The sequence below is a fragment of the Hypanus sabinus genome, chromosome 8 (genome assembly GCF_030144855.1).
Source record: "Hypanus sabinus isolate sHypSab1 chromosome 8, sHypSab1.hap1, whole genome shotgun sequence".
Classification (NCBI taxonomy): domain Eukaryota; kingdom Metazoa; phylum Chordata; class Chondrichthyes; order Myliobatiformes; family Dasyatidae; genus Hypanus; species Hypanus sabinus.
Window position 1 is genome coordinate 41,323,348 of NC_082713.1, and position 18,553 is coordinate 41,341,900.

Here is an 18,553-nt window from a genome sequence, read left to right on the forward strand (position 1 = left end):
ACATAGTAGGTGATTAAGGGTACTGCCTTTCACAATGGAGGAGTAACATTCAGTTATCAGATGCTATTTAGGATCATATTCACCACCTCTGTTTCATTATTTTTATCCTTGTGATGTAGCCCTTTTAACTCTCTGTTATCATTCCAGGGGGATGATTCTGATGAAGATGCCTGTGCTATCAGTGACCGTTGGGCATTTCAGCGAGAGAGCAGGAGATGGTCTCGCCTGACAGTTGCTGACTTCCGGATGAGCCGAGCCGAGGTCCTAAGCTCGGTAATGAAGGAGTCTGCCAGTCGTGAGAGTGTTCTCTCCGAGCTCAGTGATCGCGAAGCCAGCTCCGCGCGCAGCAACAGCAGTGTTGGGAGCATCCAGGAAGTGTTGGGGGGTCACTCTTCAAACAGTCAGCTGGCAACGAGTGAAAATCCTGAGACAGTCTTGTTGGCTCATTCCCAAGCAGCAGAACAGGCTCACAACTGCACACTCGATAGCAGTGTTTTCATGACCACTCCAGACGTTACCGAAAGCCCCAGAAAGCATCGGACCAAGAGCTTTCTCCGACGAATTGAATCCCTTCGGTTTAAAACGCTTCGCAATAAATCCAAAGTGGCTTCAAAGAACAAAGAGACAAAAAGTATCATAACAGTATTACAGCAATACCATGATCCATTAGACTGCTCTAGTCCTCTGAAAACTGGGAGCAAGAGCCCAACGGGCTTGGTGAATAATGTATCTCCATCTGACATTCCTTCACTGGCTGATTGTGGATGTCTAGAACATTGTTCAGGTAAATCTAGGAGGAGCCATTGTGGACTCTACTTGGAAGACTATGAAATGGGCTTTGCAGCTTCTTCCAGTTATAATAGAAATGATGATCCATGTTCTCAACAAGATTATGTTGTTCGTGTCCCAGCAAATCACAAATTAGGAACCTTTCCCAAAGCTCTCTCCATTGAAAGCTTGTGTCCTGGTGCTGATAACCATTTGGTAAAATGGAGATCAGGAAACAGCTCCTTTGGGATGTCTTTGTGTGGGAGTGCCAACAATGTTCAACGACTGAGTCTTCAGGGACAAAGAGATTCTTGCAGCTCCATGGACAGCAGGCAAAGTTTTTATGACAATGTGCCTGAAACCCATCCATATAACAGTGTTGGTGGACAAGAATACTATTTTAAACAACTAGATGATGTTTTGAAGCATGTTAATGGTTTACAGCAGAGAGTAGATAGTTGGTCAAAAATGATATGCACTGATTACAACGACACTGAGTCTGACTCTACTGGAGAAACAGTTTTTCCTTTGCCAGGTTTGAACTTTGAAGACCGCTCAATGTCTGATGTGGGAACAACTGCAAGTGATTTTGATAGCACTGGGAATTCACTGAATGAAGTGGAAGAAATGGAGATGAGGGAACGGAGAGATTCTGGAGTAGGGGCTTCATTAACCAGACCAAGCAGGTAGAGACTTCTGAACTTCTGTTGATAGTCACGAAAATCAAACACAGGCCATTTTGTAGACCGTTTCTGTTATTCAGAAACACAAAAGACTCTGCAAATGTTGTAAGTCCAGTGTAACACACACCAAATGCTGGACGAACTCAGCAAGTCAGGCAGTATCCACGGTGAGGAATAAACAGTCGATGTGGACCGAAACCTTCATCAGACTCTTGGTAAAGGGTCTTGGCTTGAGATGGGTCTGTTTAATCATCTCCATGGATGCTGCCAGGCTGGGTTTTTTTGGCTTGTCTTATAATAGATAAGCTCTCTTTTCTCCTCCTGATCTCTGGTTACTCACTCCTGCTTGAGTTGCCTTCTGATCCCCGTATGAAGAGAGTCAAAGTTAACTAACAAGTTGACCAACTAATTGAAGCTTTTGTGTGAAGAGTTACCACTCGGTGAAATGTTGTTCAAGTGATTCCACACCCTACTCCTTAGCTGACGGGAGCTTAACTCAGTGTGTCATTGCTCATGCTGCTCATGATATAGTGCTCGAGTATTAAAATAGAATAGATTTTATCTGTTCTATCTGGGTGTTACACAACATTAGCTCAGCTCGGGCAGTGCTTACGGAAAGGCAGCAGAAAGGAAAATCTGGAGGGAAGTTTCCCTGCTGTAACAGAAACAGCTCGAGTTTCCTTCCTTTCAAGTATTGTACAATTAGGGCGCCAAACTGGTTCTCCTCTGGCAAGCCGGCCACATTTGCCACTTAGACACATGGCTTGCTTTTTGAGGGTTTATCTTGTGAACACGCTTGCAGAAGCTCTTGCAATTCAAACTGGCAAACCAGCAGGGTGTCATGTGGTACAGTGTTGCTGTGGGAACTAGCCACAGCTCTGTCCACAATAGAGCTGAGAAAAAGTCAAGCACGAAACAAGCCAAACATGACCCCTGGACTTGCCAGCTTTTAAACCTGGCAAGATCTGTGAATATTTGAAACAGTCCAATCAATAACAGAAAAAAGTGTACCAAATAACATCTTAAAATAATCAAAACTAAAGATGTATAAAATTCACCAAAAGTTAACAATATTTTAAGCAACTAATAACTCAGAAATGTGTAAATCATATTCATTCACGAGCCTTACTGCCAGATGTTTCACCTCATTTGAATGAATGGACTCCTATTTCTAAGCTAGATCAGAGCAGGCAAGGGCAAGAAACCCAGTGGACTTGTAGAGAACTCCAGCACTTTTGTGTTCTTCTACAAGGCTCCCTGAGGAGCTCCGTGTTGGGCAGAAGCTGAGAAAGATCTGATGATGTTGGGTAGAAGAGTCAATTCCCTGGTAGTCAATGGGAATTATACGCTGACAGTACAGTATAGAAAATCCCAGCAAGTTGCAGCTTAATAACGAATCCATACAAGTCATAAGTATCTTAAGTAGTTTCTAATACAAATGAGTGTAGACTGTTACTGTTTGGCAACACTGTGTTGCATATGAGCTCTGTTTACAGCCTTCATATCAATATTAAAGATCCCTTGTATTTGTTGGTTGGTCTGGAACACATGATTTGAGCAGGTGGTGAACAGGAAGGTACTCCGATACTGGGCAACAACTTGAATTGTCAGGGCAGAGACGGTTTTGGACCAAGTACTACTAAATAACAGCTGTAGAGGTGATACTTGATTGTTAGACTGGACAATGGGCCTATTTCTGTGTAGTATGATTCTATGACTGTTTGACAGACTGCCCTGGCTAGAATTCCAGCAGGTAAACACCACCAGAGATAATTTTGGTTTAGTTTTTGGTACTTTCCTGTGTGCAAAATGGCTTATAATAGCAGTGTGTGTCTGAGAGTAATCCTATATTTCTGAAGTGCTTGGGGATAAATGCTGTAAAATGTAAAATTTATATAATTCATAAACTCAAGAGATTCTGTAGATGCTGGAAATCCAGAGTAACACACAAAATGCTGGAAGAACTCAACAGTCAGGTAGCATCTATGGAGGGGAATGAAGAGTTAACGTTTTAGGCTGAGATCCTTCATCGGGATGGATTTTGGCCTGAAACATCAGCCCTTTATGCCCCTCTATAGATACTGCCTGACCTGCCGAGTTCCATCAGCGTTTTGTGTTGTTCCTTTTGTATAATTCACTTGTTTTTTCTGGCTGGTTCATGTAATTGTCTAATTCAACTATGTTTGATTCAAAAGTGCTTTGGAAATGGCTTGCATGTAGTCAGTGTTAACTGGCTCATTTTAGATGGGAGCAGCCATAGTTATTCCCAGATCTTATTGCTGCAGTGGGCATGATGGGAAGGAAAATGAGTCAGGATTCCTATCCTTGGTTACGGCCCATTGATGCCTCTTTGAAACTCTACCCGAGTGGACAGTGAATAGAGAGACAAGAACAGATTTTGTCTGGATGTCCTGGTAGTCTCCTATCCCAGTATTCACACTTTGGAAAGATAAAACTGGGCAAGTCAGCTTCCAGAAGAACACAGTGATAGCTGTGAAGAGAATTAAAAACAGAACAGCAACTTTCCATTAGGATACATTTCATAGTTTGTATTATTATTGTTTTTTTCATCTGCATGTGGGCTTCAATGATTCACTGGTGCTGGTTGAATATGATATTTCCTTTTTTTAATATCATTTTCTTTTTAATAAATAACAAGAGTCAGTAGAATAGTTGTCCTGTAGTGTGTGTTTGTTCAAAAGATTGCAATTCACCAGGATCACTCGTATGTTAGTAAGTACCTTGTGCTTAGTGACGTTACTGATAAGCAGATGACAATTCATTTGTTCCTGGATGGCACGCAACACTTTGTAGCCCTTTGCATTATTTCCTGTACTTTATAATGTTCTTCTAACAGGTACCTTTCCTTACACTGAAAGTGCAGGTAGAAAGTTTATTTTCTTTAAGGGATGCTTTGTAACCTTACTAATATCATAACCAATATCATAAGACATAAGCAGAACTGGGCTATTTGGCCTATTGAATCTGCACCGCCATTACATTGTGGCTGATTTATTATTCCCTCACTATCCCATTCTTATGTCTTCTTCCCATAATTTTTGGTGCCTTTACTAATCAAGAACCTATAAACCTTCACTTTAAATATACCCAAGGACTTGACTTACACAGCTATCTATGGCAATAAATTCCACAGATTCACCTCCTCGGTCAATTACCTAGCAGGAAGGCACCTCATTAACTCAGTGGACATTCGTAGCAGATAATCTATTACTCCAAAAATCAATTGTAACAAAGACACGCTATTCCCGCACAGACATTGTTGAAGATAGCTGGTGGCCTGTCATATGGAGACAAAATTAGGTTAGAACTCACATTACTAATATCCTAGCCTGTGTAGAAGGTTACTTTGAAGAGAAAAAATTGCGATTCCATTACAAGACTAGCAAAAGATGTTCTGGAAATCAAACTGAGGCGTAAGGTGGCAGGGAAAATTTGCAACTTGCTGTGTCACCCACCAAGATACAAATGTGATGTCAAAGGTGGTTGGTAGGAATTTTGAAACTGGGGTCCTTTGTGGTATCTGTGCAGGGATGCCACATGTTGTTTCAGTTATGGTGCTTGATGTTCACTATTCTTTGCATTTTCTTTCCTCAGGAAGCTGCGCTGGCACAGTTTCCAGAACTCTCACCGCCCCAGCCTGAATTCTGCGTCGATGGAAATCAACAGACAGTCGGCAGCTCAGCTCAACCTCCTGCAGCGATTCTCCTTGCTGCGTTTGACTGCCATCATGGAGAAATACAGCGTCCGCAGCAAGCAGGGCTGGAACTGGTCAGTAGCTAGGATTCCGACAGGGTGGGTAGGGGTCTTATTTGCTGCATCGGCCAGGCGCATGAATTCAGACAACAGAGCTGAGGGAGACTTTCGAATGTTCTACATTAGTCTGAATTTTTTTGTGTGGCTAAGTCAGACTTGCAATGACCGATAATGGAAATTAAGTGTATGCCATGTGAGGAAAGCAGCAGGTAGAGCTCATCATAGGGTGGGTGGCAGCAGAGCTGCTACAGCTGCTGTCCCACAGTCCAGTGGCCTGGGTTCAATCCTGAACTCCAGTGCAGTCTCTGTGGAGTTTGTATGTTCTCCCTGTGACTCTTGGCTTTCCCCTACATTGCAAAGGCACAGGATTTGATAGGTTAATTAGCCTTTGTAAAATTGCCCATTAAGTGTAACTGAATGGTAGAATCTGGAGGGGGTTGGGGTAATATGCAGGAAATAAAAGTGGTGTACCCCTTAGCAACAAGTGTGTCCGTTTTGATACTGCTGGGGTTGGGGGGGAGGGTAGTGACCTATTGGGGCACAGCAGCAACAGCCAGGCCAGTGGCAGTGAGGCCAGCTCTGAGGCTCAGCAGGGAAGGGTAAAGTCAGGCAGGGCGGTACTGTTAGGACTCTTGATAGTTAGGGGGATGGACAGGGGGTCTGTGGCTGTGAAAGAGAAACCAGGATAGTGTGTTGCCTCCCAGGTGCTAGTGTCCAGGTGTCTCAGAGCGGCTGTAAAGATTCTGAAGGGGGAGGGTGAGCAGCCAGAGGTTGTGGTGAACATCGGTAGAAAGGGGGAAGAGGTCCTGCGCAGTGTATATAGGGAGTCAGTGAAGAGGCTGAAGAGCAGGGTCTCCAAGGTACTAATCTCTGGATTACTCCCAGTACTGCATCATAGTCTGGGCAGGAATAGGATGATAGTACAGATGAATGAGTGGCTAAGGAAGTGGTGCAGGGGGCAGGTTTTCAGATTTCTGAATCTTTGGGATCTCTTCTGGGGAAGGTATGACCTGTACAAAAGGCTAGGGTTATACCTGAATGTGAGGGGACCAATATCCTTCAGGAGAGCTTTGCTGGAGCTATTGGGGAGATTTTAAAACTAAGTTGGAAAGGAGGTGTCAACTGGAATAATAGGGCTGAGGATGGATTAATTGGCATACAAACTGGTGTAGTCTGTAGTAATACTGTGAGGAAGATCAGGTAGACGATGGGGCAAAACTGCATTCAGCAAGATGAGGTGAAGTATAACATGGGGGCAAAAATGGAAAAGGGTGATGAATACTGGATGGAAAGTGTTTGAATGCACACATAATATGGAAAAAGTTCGATGATTGTTAGTGCAGTTGGAGATTGGCAGGTATGATGTTGTGGGCATCAGTGAGAGCTGAAAGAAGCTCATAGTTGAGAGTTTAACATCCAAGGATACACGTCGTACCAAAGGGACAGGCAGGTAGGCAGAGGGGTTGGCGTAGCTCTATTGGTTTAAAAAAAAATGAAACTAAGTCCTTAGAAAGAGGTGACATTGGACTGGAAGATAGAGAATCATTGTGGTGGAGTGAAGAAACTGCAAGGATAAAAAGACCTTGATGGGAATTGTATGCAACCCTCTGAACAGTAGGCCAGGATATGAGATATAATTTTCAACAGGAAATAGAGAAGCCATGTAAGAGGGACAATGTTGTGATTGGTAGTCATGGGGATTTCAATATGCAGGTAGATTAGGGAAATCAAGTTCGTGCTGGATCCCAAGAGAAGGAATTTGTAGAATATCTGTGAAATGTTTTTTTTAAAGAGTTGCTTGTGGGGGTGCTCACGAGGGAAAAGCAATTCTGGATTGGGTGTTGTGTAATGAAGCAAATTGATTAAGGAGTCTAAGGTAAAAGATCAAGTTTGAGAAGGTGAAGCTAAAATTGGATGTATCAGTATTACAGTGGAGTATAGGAAGTTACAGAGGCATGAGAGTGGAGCTGGCCAAAGTGGACTGGAAGGGGACACTAGCAGGGATGATGGCAAAACTGCAGTGGCTGGAGTTTCTGGGGCAATTTGGAAGGTGCAGGATAGATACACCCTAACAATGAAGAAGTATTTTAAAAGGAGGATGAGGCAACCATGGGTGATAAGGGAAAATAAAGCCAACATAAAAGCAAAAGTGAGGGCATATTATATAGCAAAAAAAGTGGGATGATAGAGGATAAGAAAGCTTTTAATAACCAACAGAATGTGACTAAAAAAAAACATAAGGAGACAAAAGATGACGTATGAAGTTAAGCCAGCTAAAAATAGCAAGGATTCCAAAAGCTTTTTCAGATATATAAAGACTGAAAAAAGAGGTGAGATGTTGGACTGCTGGAAAATGGTGCTGGAGAAGTAGTAGTGGGTACTTAAATTAATAAATCTTTTGCAGCAGTCATCACTGTGGAAGACACTCACAGTATGCCAGAACTTCATGAGTATCAGGGGACAGAAGTGAGTGTAGTTGTTATTACAAAGGAGAAGATGCTTGGGAAGCTGAAAGGTCTGAAGGTTGGTAAGTCACCTGGACCAGATAGACTACAGCCCAGGGTTCTGAAAGATGTAGTTGAAGAGATTGTGGATGCATTAGTAACATTTGTTCAAGAATCATTAGATTCTGGTTTGGATCTAAAGGTTTGGAAAATTGAAAATATCACAAAGAAGGGAGGGTAGCAGAGGAAAGGAAATTAGCCTGACTTTAGTGTTTGGGAAGATTATTAAGGAAGAGTTTTGGGGTACTTGGAGCTGCATGATAAACTATACCAAAGTCAGCATGGTTTCCTTAAGGAGAAATCTTGCATGACAAATCTGTTGGAAGTCTTTGAGGAAATAACAGGCAGGATAGACAAAGGAGAGTCAGTGGTTGAGATTTACTTGGACTTTCAGAAGGGCTTTGACAAGGTACCACACATGAGTGCACTTCTTAAAATAAGAGCCTGTGGTATTACAAGAAAGATGCAGGCATGGAAAGAAGATTGGTTTATTAGCAAGGGGCAAAGAGTCGGAATATAGATGTTCTATTCTGGTCGACTGCCAGTGATGGGTGGTGTTCTGCAATGGTTGGTATTGGGACTGCTCGTTTTCATGTTATTTGTCAATGATTTGGATGACAAAGTTGATAGCTTTGTTCCTAAGTTCGCAGATGGTAGAAGGATAGGTGGAGTGGCAGATAATATTGAAGAAACAGGCAGTCTGCAGAAGAACTTCAACAGATTGGAGAATAGGCAAAGAAGTGGCAGATGGAATATAGTATAGGGAAGTGTATGGTCATGAATTTTCGTGAAAAAATAAAGGTATAGACTATTTTCTAAATGGAGAGAAAATTTTAAAAAAAACAGTGCAAAAGGACGGGAGTATTTGTGCAGGATTCTTTAAAGATTAATTTGCTTGTTGAGTCAGTAGTAACAAAGGCAAATGCACTGTTGGCATTCACGTTGAGAGGAGTAGAATATAGGAGCAGGGATCTTGTGCTGCGTCTTTATAATGCATTGGTCAGACTGCACTTGGAGCATTGGGATAACAAATCAGCCATGATGGAATGGCAGAGCAGACTCGATGAGCTCAGTGGCCTAGTTCTACTCCTATGTCATATGAGATCTGGGTGAATAGAGGCTTGATGGTCAGTGTGGATTGATGGGTGAAGAGCTTATTTCTACACTGTACCATTCAAATACGCTCTCTATGAAATTGTTGTAAAAGTAACATGAAACCTATATGGATCATTGAAAGAATCACATGCAGTGCAACAGAAGGCCAGAGAGATTTGAAAGAGAGATATAAATCATTTATGCAGACACACAAGAATCTGATTCATTAATTGGATAGATTACATAATAACAAATGGTTTTTAAAGGCTATCCTGAAATGTGCTCCCTAACCTGTGACCTGTACGACTAAGGCCAAGGGCAGCAGGATCATGGGAACGCCATCTGCCATAGGTTCCTCTCTAAGTCCAATCTGGATTGAAAATGTATCCCTGTTTATTCATAATCACTGTGTCTAAATCCTGGAAGTCCTTCCCTAGAGCACTGTGAATGATGATTGCTTTGGTTGTTTGGAGATGGGACGGTTCTGCAGCCAAATGTCTTTCACTTAGGATGTGAACCTCACCTCCAGGAAATGTATGAGAGACATGGATCTTGGGGGCTTGCTCCATGTTTTATTATTGTAATAAGTAACCTGTTGGTGATTGGTAAAATTTGAACCTGTGTGGCCTCAGAGTGACAGTACAATTAGATTATTTGTGCGATTGCCGGAACCGTCCCTTCCTTGCTTGTTTGATTGCTCAAATCTCCACAGTGCTTACAGGAACCAGCCACGCATAGTGTCACTGGCCTGTGTCCTGGCGATTTGAGAGGACTCATCCCTTGTGCTTCCTTGAGGGTAAAAAAGCATCCAATTGGATATGAGCCCTGCTATTGTGTCTCTTTGCATTTACTGCAACCAGGCAGAGAGCGTACAATAACAGGAATCCACAGAACTTGGAGTCAGTCCAAGCATGGCCTTTGACCCTTGGAATTTTACAGATGGCTTCCTCCATGAAAGGATAGATGTTGTGTCAAGTCACAGCTGTGTGGGGGGGGGGGGGGGCGGAATGTGGAAACAGGGCAGTAGCTGGGAGTGTTGAGGAGGTAGGGAGTTAAATTGTTTGAAAGCTCACAAAGGGTGGAAACATCTTGGAAAGGAATTCTTTGTGTTAAAGCAGTCAGAAGGGTGCATTGTAAACAAAGGCGAGCAGCCCGTGAGAAAGGAATGGGTTGATCCACAACCACTGGACACAGCCTAGAAATCAGATGGCTGGCTGTCTCGAAATTCAACTCTGTCACAGCTACAAAATGGGCTGAGGTTGCAGTCAACACCTGGCCATGTTACCTTGTTGCTTGGTGTCTGAAAAAGAAAATCTGAAGGCAGTGGACCTAAATCCCTATTGCACAGTTTGTGCTCTGATGTTAGGTGGGAGGGGATATTGGCATCCTTGAAGTTTCATCCGCCTTTGGTGGTGGGCCTTGCACAGGAGCCCTTAAAGATGGAGATTGTGTCCGGCTACAAGATTAAGGGGACCCCCAAAGGGAGATGATACATTTATGTTTGATCTCCCATTAGTCTTTAGACTTTGGGGTCTCACAGGCCTTCTACCTTCCATACCACCTGTCAGTACCAGTCTTTGCTGGAGGAACATGCTGGGAGCACGGGTGAGCCCGTGTGCTTTACTTGGTCTGTACTCTGCCTGGAGCAGAAAGCATATAGGAGAAAATCAATAACGTCCAATGCTGTGTGATGCTGTCCCTGAGGAAACTGCTGCTGAAATTCATTTTGTACACACTTCCTATGATGTAATGTTGAGGCAGATTCAAGGATCCAAAGAGTGGAACAAAAGACACAGATTGCGAATGGTTGCATTATTTATTTAAGTGAACAATGAAATGCTTAACAGGTGCTCATCTAAACTACCCTAAACTACACAAAACTACAATACTGAACATTCAGTCACCCATTAACTTAACGGGTACTGCATTAAATCTCACTAAATTATAAGACTGAAGACCTAAACATGCTACAGACAAATATTAAACTGAACAAATGCAGGGGGTCTGTCTCTTCCTGTAATGCTCTTTCTCAATGGTCCTTCAGTATGGATCATGTCTTCAGCCTGATGTGAGCCCAGCAGAGGAAAGAGGCCAAGCCTCCTGCACTTGCTATTCTTATAACTCCGAGGCACCTGGAACCGGAAGCTGGTGCTGTGCCACGCAAATCAACCAAAGGCTACATCCTTTAACTGATCAGTGACCGACATGGCAGAAGTGGCTTTCGACTGGCAAATAAGCCAGTTCCACACATGACTTATGATGAGAACTTGAGAAGAATAAAAACACTGGAAAGAATCGTGAGAGGCAATTTTAGAAAGTGATGGGTTACAGGAAGAAGAATGAATGGAAAAGTAATATAAAAGGGGGTAAATTGTCAGCAGTTATTGTTTTCAATCACTTCACAGGATTTTAGTGTTTTATTAATTCTTATGCTTTTATTTGCTCCTGCAGGGGTGTTCCCAAATTCATGAAAAGAAGCAAGGAACCAGATTACCGAGGCAAAAATGTATTTGGTGTTCCACCATTAGTAAATGTCAAGAGGTCGGGGCAGCCACTACCTCAAAGCATTCAACAAGCCATGCGCTACCTGCGTAGTCAGTGCATGGGCCAGGTGTGTTTCTGTGTTCTGTTACAAATCAGAACCAATTGTGTTGTTTTTCAATAGGTTTTCTCTTTACATTTGGTTAATCTCAGCAGTTACGTATATATATATTACATAGTTTTCAGATTGAGTTCACTGTGTTGTCGAAGGTCTCTAAAGAGCCTGTGGTCTTTCAGGTCATTAGATGTCTTCTGGGTCATTGAGTTATGAATATATCTACCAAAAATAATTTTTTGCTCAATAGAGGCTGGCTGTTTAGTTAATGATTTTATAAGCCATTGAGCAACAGAACTTTCAGAATGTTTCAGTGTTTGCATGGTGTGCCCAGGAGCCTATTGTATTCCTTCCGTTCATCAAGGAAATATGAATAATTATTAAGACTTTGGGAAGTACATCTATAGTTGGAGGTGGTGCCTCGTGTACATGTTCATTAACCACCAACAAACAATAAGCTTATACTGCTAGTATGTTCTATTTTTTTTACAGCACCTGTGAGAGTTCACTGCGTTGCAGTGCAATAGTGAGGTAGTTGGGAGGGACTGTACTTGGGTTTACGGTATACAGGTACGAGCTCCCATGGGATGAGTTTGAGGCTCCAGTGGTCAGCCATTAGCTAATTTTGGAAGCAGGAAAGCAAGGGTGAAAACTAAGTGGTGTCATAAATCTCATAGTGCCCAAGTCCTGGATGACAGAGACTGAAGTTGGGGTAAAGGCCTTTCATGAACATTTCCTAATTGATTGTAGCTGGTGATTGATTAGGGAAGACCAGAAAAAAAGAATTGGGAGAAATTGAATAGAAAACAATAGCCAGCTACGAACCATTACAACTCATAGGCAACATGTTTCAGCTAACTCATCAGCCCCTTGCATATGTTGATAAGGTTCTATGTTAATTCATGCCTTCTACGTATGTCCAGTCACAGGAGAGGATGTTGCGTATATAAACTGATGTTTTTTTGTTATGGTTCCCAAAGACAAATTCTGAAAAGATGTAATAACCTCTCTAGCATTGTTGGACCTGTGCATTCATGTACTTACTGTTGAGTATTTGGATGTCCATTAACTTCTCATAATGAACTGCCAGCAAGTGAGGGCATTGTGCACTTGCCTGTTACCAGTGTTGTATATTTACAAAGGTGTTCTTCAGTAAGAAAGTTGCATTGATTAGAGAATGAGGATGTCTAATTTTATTAATTTGTACACAGGTTGGTATCTTCAGGAAGTCAGGGGTGAAATCGCGAATCCAGGTCCTCAGACAGATGAATGAAAACAATCCTGACAATGTCAATTATCAGGGTCAATCAGCATTTGATGTAGCAGACTTGTTAAAACAGTATTTCCGAGATCTTCCAGAGCCGATTTTCACCAGCAAGCTGACAGAAACCTTTCTACAGATCTATCAATGTGAGTGTAATAGTGAAAATGTTTTTTTACTACTTTGATTTAAAAATAAGTTATAATATAACTTGTGTATCTGAGTCATGCATTCTGAAGAACCTACAGAGGACTGTTCTCTGTGTAATTGAGTTGTATCAAGAGGGGGGGGTTTGTGAGCTTGAAAAATGCTTTCCAAGTAAATACTTTGAACCAGTAAAAACAGTTATGTTGTGGTTGGCTTGGAAATTCCCTCTTCTTTGAAGTATCAGTGTTCTATGCTGCCATTGTGAACTTTCCACTTCCATAACTGTTATTTTTGTACTAAAGTTTACAGTGGGGTACGCCCACTGGGGACCGGATTAAGGCTGTCGTGCACACAGATCACATAAATCCCACACAACCAATGGACAGGATTTCACTTGTGTCAGCTTCATTGGTTATTACTGTATGCCTTAGAGATGCAATTCCAGTTTTTATAGAGTCATAGAAGATTACAACATAGAAACAGACCCTTTGGCCCACTTAGTCAGTGCTGAACTAGTCTCATCCACTACTTTCCTGGTACAGTAACTTCCTTGAAACGCTCTATTTTAGATACAGTCTATCATGTTGACTATCCCTGGTCAGTCAGTCTCTGTCTATACAAACACTTATACATCTGGTACCTTAGAACACTTTCCAATAACTTTCCCACTACAGATGTCAGGCTCACAGGCCTATTATTTGCTGGCTTATTCTTGGAGCCTATCTTAAATAACAGGACAATGTGCAGTTGCTATCCACCAATCTGCTGGCCCCTCACCTGTGGCTAAGGATGTTTTAAATTTTTCTGCTGGAGCCCCTGCAATTTCTGCATTACCTTACCACAGGTTCCAGGGAGACACCTTGTCAGACCCTGTGACTTTATCCACCCTAATTTGCCTCAAGCCAGAAAACACCACCTCCTCTGCTTTACCTGTATGGACTCTGTCTGTCTCCTGTGTAAATACAGATGCAAAAATTCCATTTAGGATCTTGCACATCTCTTTTGGCTCCACACATAGATTGCCACTCTGATCTTTCAGAGGACTAATTTTGTCCTTTATTGTTCTTTACCCTTAATATATCTGTAGAACCCCTCAACGTTCTTCTTTGCTTTATCTGCTACAGCAACCTCAAGCCTTCTTTGAGCCTTCCTAATTTCCTTCTTGCATTTCTTATAGTCCTCAAGTACCTCAATTATCCTGCCTGCATTTACCTACTATGCACTCTTTTTTTAAACAGGGCCACAATATCTCTCAAAAACCAACGTACCCTAAACCTGTTATCAAAAATTTCACTGTTGAAGGCCTCCCACTTACCAAGTACACCTCTGCACAAAACAACTTGTCCCAATCCACACCTTCCAGATCCTTTCTGATACCATCAAAACTGTGCCATCTCCAATTCAGAATCTCCACTCGAGGATCAGACTTGCCCTTTTCTGCAATTACCTTGAAACTAATGGCACTGTGATCACTAGATGCAAAGTGTTTTCCAACAGAAACTTCTGTCACCTGCCCTGACTCATTCCCTAATAGGAGATTTAGTATCTCTCCCTCTCTCTATGGACATCTCTATGGATAATTAAAATCACCTACTATCACAACCTTGTGTTTCTTGCAACAGTCTGTGATCTCTCTACAAATTTGCTTCACTTGTCTCACGGACTGTTGGGTGATCTATAATATAATTAATGTGGCCGTACCTTTCTTATTCCTCAGTTCTATCTATAAAGCCTCATTAGACAAGCTCTCCAGTCTGTCCTGACTGAGCACCACTGTGACATTTTCCATGACTGGTAATGCTTCCCTTTAATCCCTCTTGCTCTATCACATCAAAAACAACAGAACCCTGGAACACTGAGCTGCCAGTCCTGCCCCTCTTTCAATGAAGTCTCACTAATGGCCACAGTGTCATAATTCCCCATGTTGATCCATGTCCTAAGCTCATCTACCTTTCCAACAGTCTCCTTGCATTGAAATATACACATCTTAGAACATTAGTCCCACCATGCTCAACCTTTTGATTCCTGACTTTGTATGAAGCTTAACAACATTCTTCTCCAAAACCCAACCACTCCACTATGTTCTGGTGCTCTGGTTTCCATCTCCCTGAACTCCTAACTTAAAACCCCCTGTGCCTCATTAGCAATCCTTCCCACTTGAATATTAGTCCTTCTCCAGTTCTGATGCAAACTGCCTCTTCTGTACAGATCCCTGGAAGAGAGATTAAAGATCCAAAATCCTGAAGCCCTCCTTGTGCCATCTCTTTAGCCACATGTTAAACTGTATTGTCTTCCTTTTTCTGGCCTCACTAACTCACGACACGGGTAGCAATCCTGAAGTCACACCCTGGAAACCCTGGAGGTCCTGTCCATTAACTTCCTGAACTCACTTTGCAGAACCTTGTCATCCCTCCCACCTGTATCATTGGTACTGACGTGGAATATGACCTCTAGCTGCTCTCCCTCCGACTTAAGAATGCTGTGGACTCAATTCGAGATGTCCCTGACTCTGGCACCCAGGTGACAATGTAACATCCAGGATTCTCATTCTTGTTCACAGAGCTTCCTTTCTGTTCCCCTACCAACAAATCCCCTATCTCTGTAACTCGCCTCTTCTCCCTCCTTCCCTTCTGAGCTTGTAGAGCCAGACTCAGTGCCCGAGACTTTTTTAAATTCCCAAAGCTAACCAGTGTTTTATAGTTTATGATACAGAGGGCAGTAGTGAATCAATGCCACTAGAGATGAAGTCCTTGTTTGCAGGTTGAGCCACATTATCCATGTGCAGAATATTGTTTTGTCATTCCCTGTGTCCCAAGCATTGCTATGGTCTTAGATTTGAGTAAAGTTCATGGTTATTTAGATGATTTCTGACAGTTACTTCCCTATGTATTTATTCATTCATGAGTGTTCACAAGGCCAGCATTCGTTGACCAGTCACTGATTCTTTGTATGTAGAAGTGAGTCACAATCTGAAACTGCTACAGCACATTTGGTGAAGTCTCAAGAATTGCGAGAGAAAGGGTGATTATTTTCAAGTCAGGCATTGTACATCGTTTGGGTCATTTGGAAGTGGTGGTATTCTCATACATCTGACCTTTGTCAGTCTGAGCAGTAGAGGGTTTGGGTTTGGGAACTGCATGGAGGGGCCCTTGCTGGGTTTGAAAGTTCATCTTGTAGTTTCACCCCATACTTGGAAGTAGTTAATTGATGGAGTTGTCCTGATTTCAAATGCTAAAGTAATAATAATGTGGAGATTGATATAAATCCTTCTTTCCCTTCCTCAGATGTGCCAATGGATCAACGTCTCCAAGCTGTTCAGGCTGCCATTTTGCTGATGCCAGATCAGAACCGTGAGGTTCTTCAGTCCCTATTGTACTTCCTAAGTGACATTGCGTCTGTGCAGCAAAACCAGATGACTGCTGGAAATCTGGCTGTGTGCCTTGCACCCTCACTGTTTCACCTTAACGTGTTGAAGAAAGAAACTTCCTCTCCAAGGTGAGCTCCATGTCGACTGAAACTCTGTGGTTGATAGCTTACTATAGTCCTGCTGTACTCTGAAGGAAAGAAGTTCTTACCACAAAACCTTATACCATCATCATTGACTCAATTTTCTTGGCTATTAAGAAATCCAGTTGCTGGGTCAAAGGGCATCTTACAGTTCCTGAGTTTGTAAAGAATAAGAATGAAGTTAAAATAAATCATGTAGTAATTAGCTGACATCTTATTAGATTTTTAAAAGCCTGTAGATAGCAAGGAATTCCAAAATGTTTAAGTTTTAGGAAAGTGACCAGTGTGGTGTGCTAAGTCTTGATTTGCTTCACTCTCTTGGGCTTGATAGTCAGTGCTTTGCAATGTGCTTGCTTAAAAGCTCAGAGAGGAGTTACATATAGCTACCCAGAAAAATGAAATAAAAATGAGGACTTTATGAAATTAGTAATTCAATGCTTCATTGGAGAGTCATCCTTGACTGTGAGTTCTAGGTTCAAATACATAATTTTAAAATTGGCAAGGGAGAACACTGCTAAATGAAGTAAATACAAAAATGGATAATTCAATCTACCTACAACATTTATAACATTGTGAGCATTGTGGTCTTGTCCACTGGTTCTGGCCTCAAAATCAAGAAGGACATTAATGGAGAAGGGCAGCATATGAGGCCTTCTGTTGGTCGGGGTTGACCATTGGATGTGGCGTCATAGCTGTCTACGCGAGTCGCAAGCCAGGGAGTGTGATATGGAGAACGAGCGGTTGACCGTGCAACAGGTGCCCCCTCTCCACCCAGCTGATGAATCCAAAGGAACGGCAGAGACTGGTACAGTTTTGCGCTAGCAGCGTCTCAGGAGTTGCTAGTCAGCACTGAACTCAACGTAGGACTGCTTTAGGGACTCCAGCTCCTTGCTTCCTTGGGGTTTACTCCTGAAGCCGTCCCCATGAGTGGTTGTAGCTGCAAGGCAGCAGAGGTTAGGTATCAGAGTTTTCCTTCTTGAAAGATAACCTTCATTATCCATGTCTGAACTGAACTTAATTGTTTCTAGTTCACAAGAACAGTGGGATAGACAGTGATATGGAGTGGGGAGAGGGAAAATAGTGAAATAAAAGTAGACTAAAGGGAAGTCAGTCAGATATGTGGTGAGAAGATAAAAATTGTGGCTTAACATAAAACTTTACCCTCTCATGATTGCTGTTGATTAAGAAATTTAGAAGTAACAGAACAAGGTTCATAAAATTTGTATCATTATACAAAGAAAAGTATCAATCACAGAAAGTCGGCCTGCATCTCTGTGCACATAGATGTTAAAAAGTCGAAGCTGCGTATTACTGTGATCATTTGTGTAACTGATACATTTTAGTTCTATGTATGTGCTATGTTTTGTGAAAATTCTTAACCTTTTTTTTCTGGCCTTGTTATAGGATGATCCGAAAGAGAGTTGTTCTAAGTAAACCCGATCAGAGGGACCTCAGCGAGAATCTGGCAGCAACTGAAGGATTGGGTCACATGATCACAGAGTGCAAGAAACTTTTCCAGGTACCTCAAAACAAACTTTAGGGCTCAGACCTTGGCATTTCTACAGTGAAGGATTAACAGTAAAAAAAATTTCGATATGAATTGAGTAATGTTAGTAAAGAATACATTACTGTACTTATGTGATTTAGTTAAGGCCTTTTGTGGTTACTACTTCTTCTCTGCAGTTTTATGCACCAGTATGTGCTGTGTGTTTTAGTTACATAGGCTCTTGCAGTTGCTGCCTTGTTTTTTCTCTGGTTCTAACTATGTTTTAGGCTATCCACCATGGGAACTTGGAAACGAGGATACCCCCATGCAGTCCCATGAGCTTAAGTCACCGATCAGTAAGGTTATGGCTGATAACTACATCCAATAACTGGCCTCCATTGCACTTATTTGTAGAGAATTACAAAGACTCACAACATTCTATATAAATTGCCCACCCCTTAGTCTTTTCGCCCTAATCCTGGAGTCAATATGAAATACTGTTTCAGCTTCTATTCTGTTGTTCCTTCTCTAAGTTCCTATGCCTCCTCCCTCACTTCGAACCAGGAGCATAAATGGTCCTTCCAGGTGAGGATAAAGTTAAGTGCACCTCCTCCAACTTGGTTGACTTATTTGGTGCTCCCAGTGTGGCCTCTTTTGTATCAGTGAGACCAAGCACGGACAAAGCGACTGACTTGCAGGCCACCAGCACTCTGTCCACGGTGGCGTTCCTGA

General features: G+C 42.2%; 1 protein-coding gene across 1 annotated transcript in view; it reads left to right on the forward strand.

Moving 5' to 3' along the window:
* stard8 (StAR-related lipid transfer (START) domain containing 8) overlaps nucleotides 1–18,553 on the forward strand; it is an 89,377-nt gene that overhangs the window by 59,360 nt on the left and 11,464 nt on the right. The window contains exons 5-10 of the mRNA XM_059977028.1: nucleotides 148–1,454; nucleotides 5,067–5,240; nucleotides 11,276–11,435; nucleotides 12,632–12,830; nucleotides 16,113–16,323; nucleotides 17,740–17,854. Coding sequence (XP_059833011.1) covers nucleotides 148–1,454; nucleotides 5,067–5,240; nucleotides 11,276–11,435; nucleotides 12,632–12,830; nucleotides 16,113–16,323; nucleotides 17,740–17,854 — 2,166 coding nt within the window. The remainder of the gene's footprint in view (nucleotides 1–147; nucleotides 1,455–5,066; nucleotides 5,241–11,275; nucleotides 11,436–12,631; nucleotides 12,831–16,112; nucleotides 16,324–17,739; nucleotides 17,855–18,553) is intronic.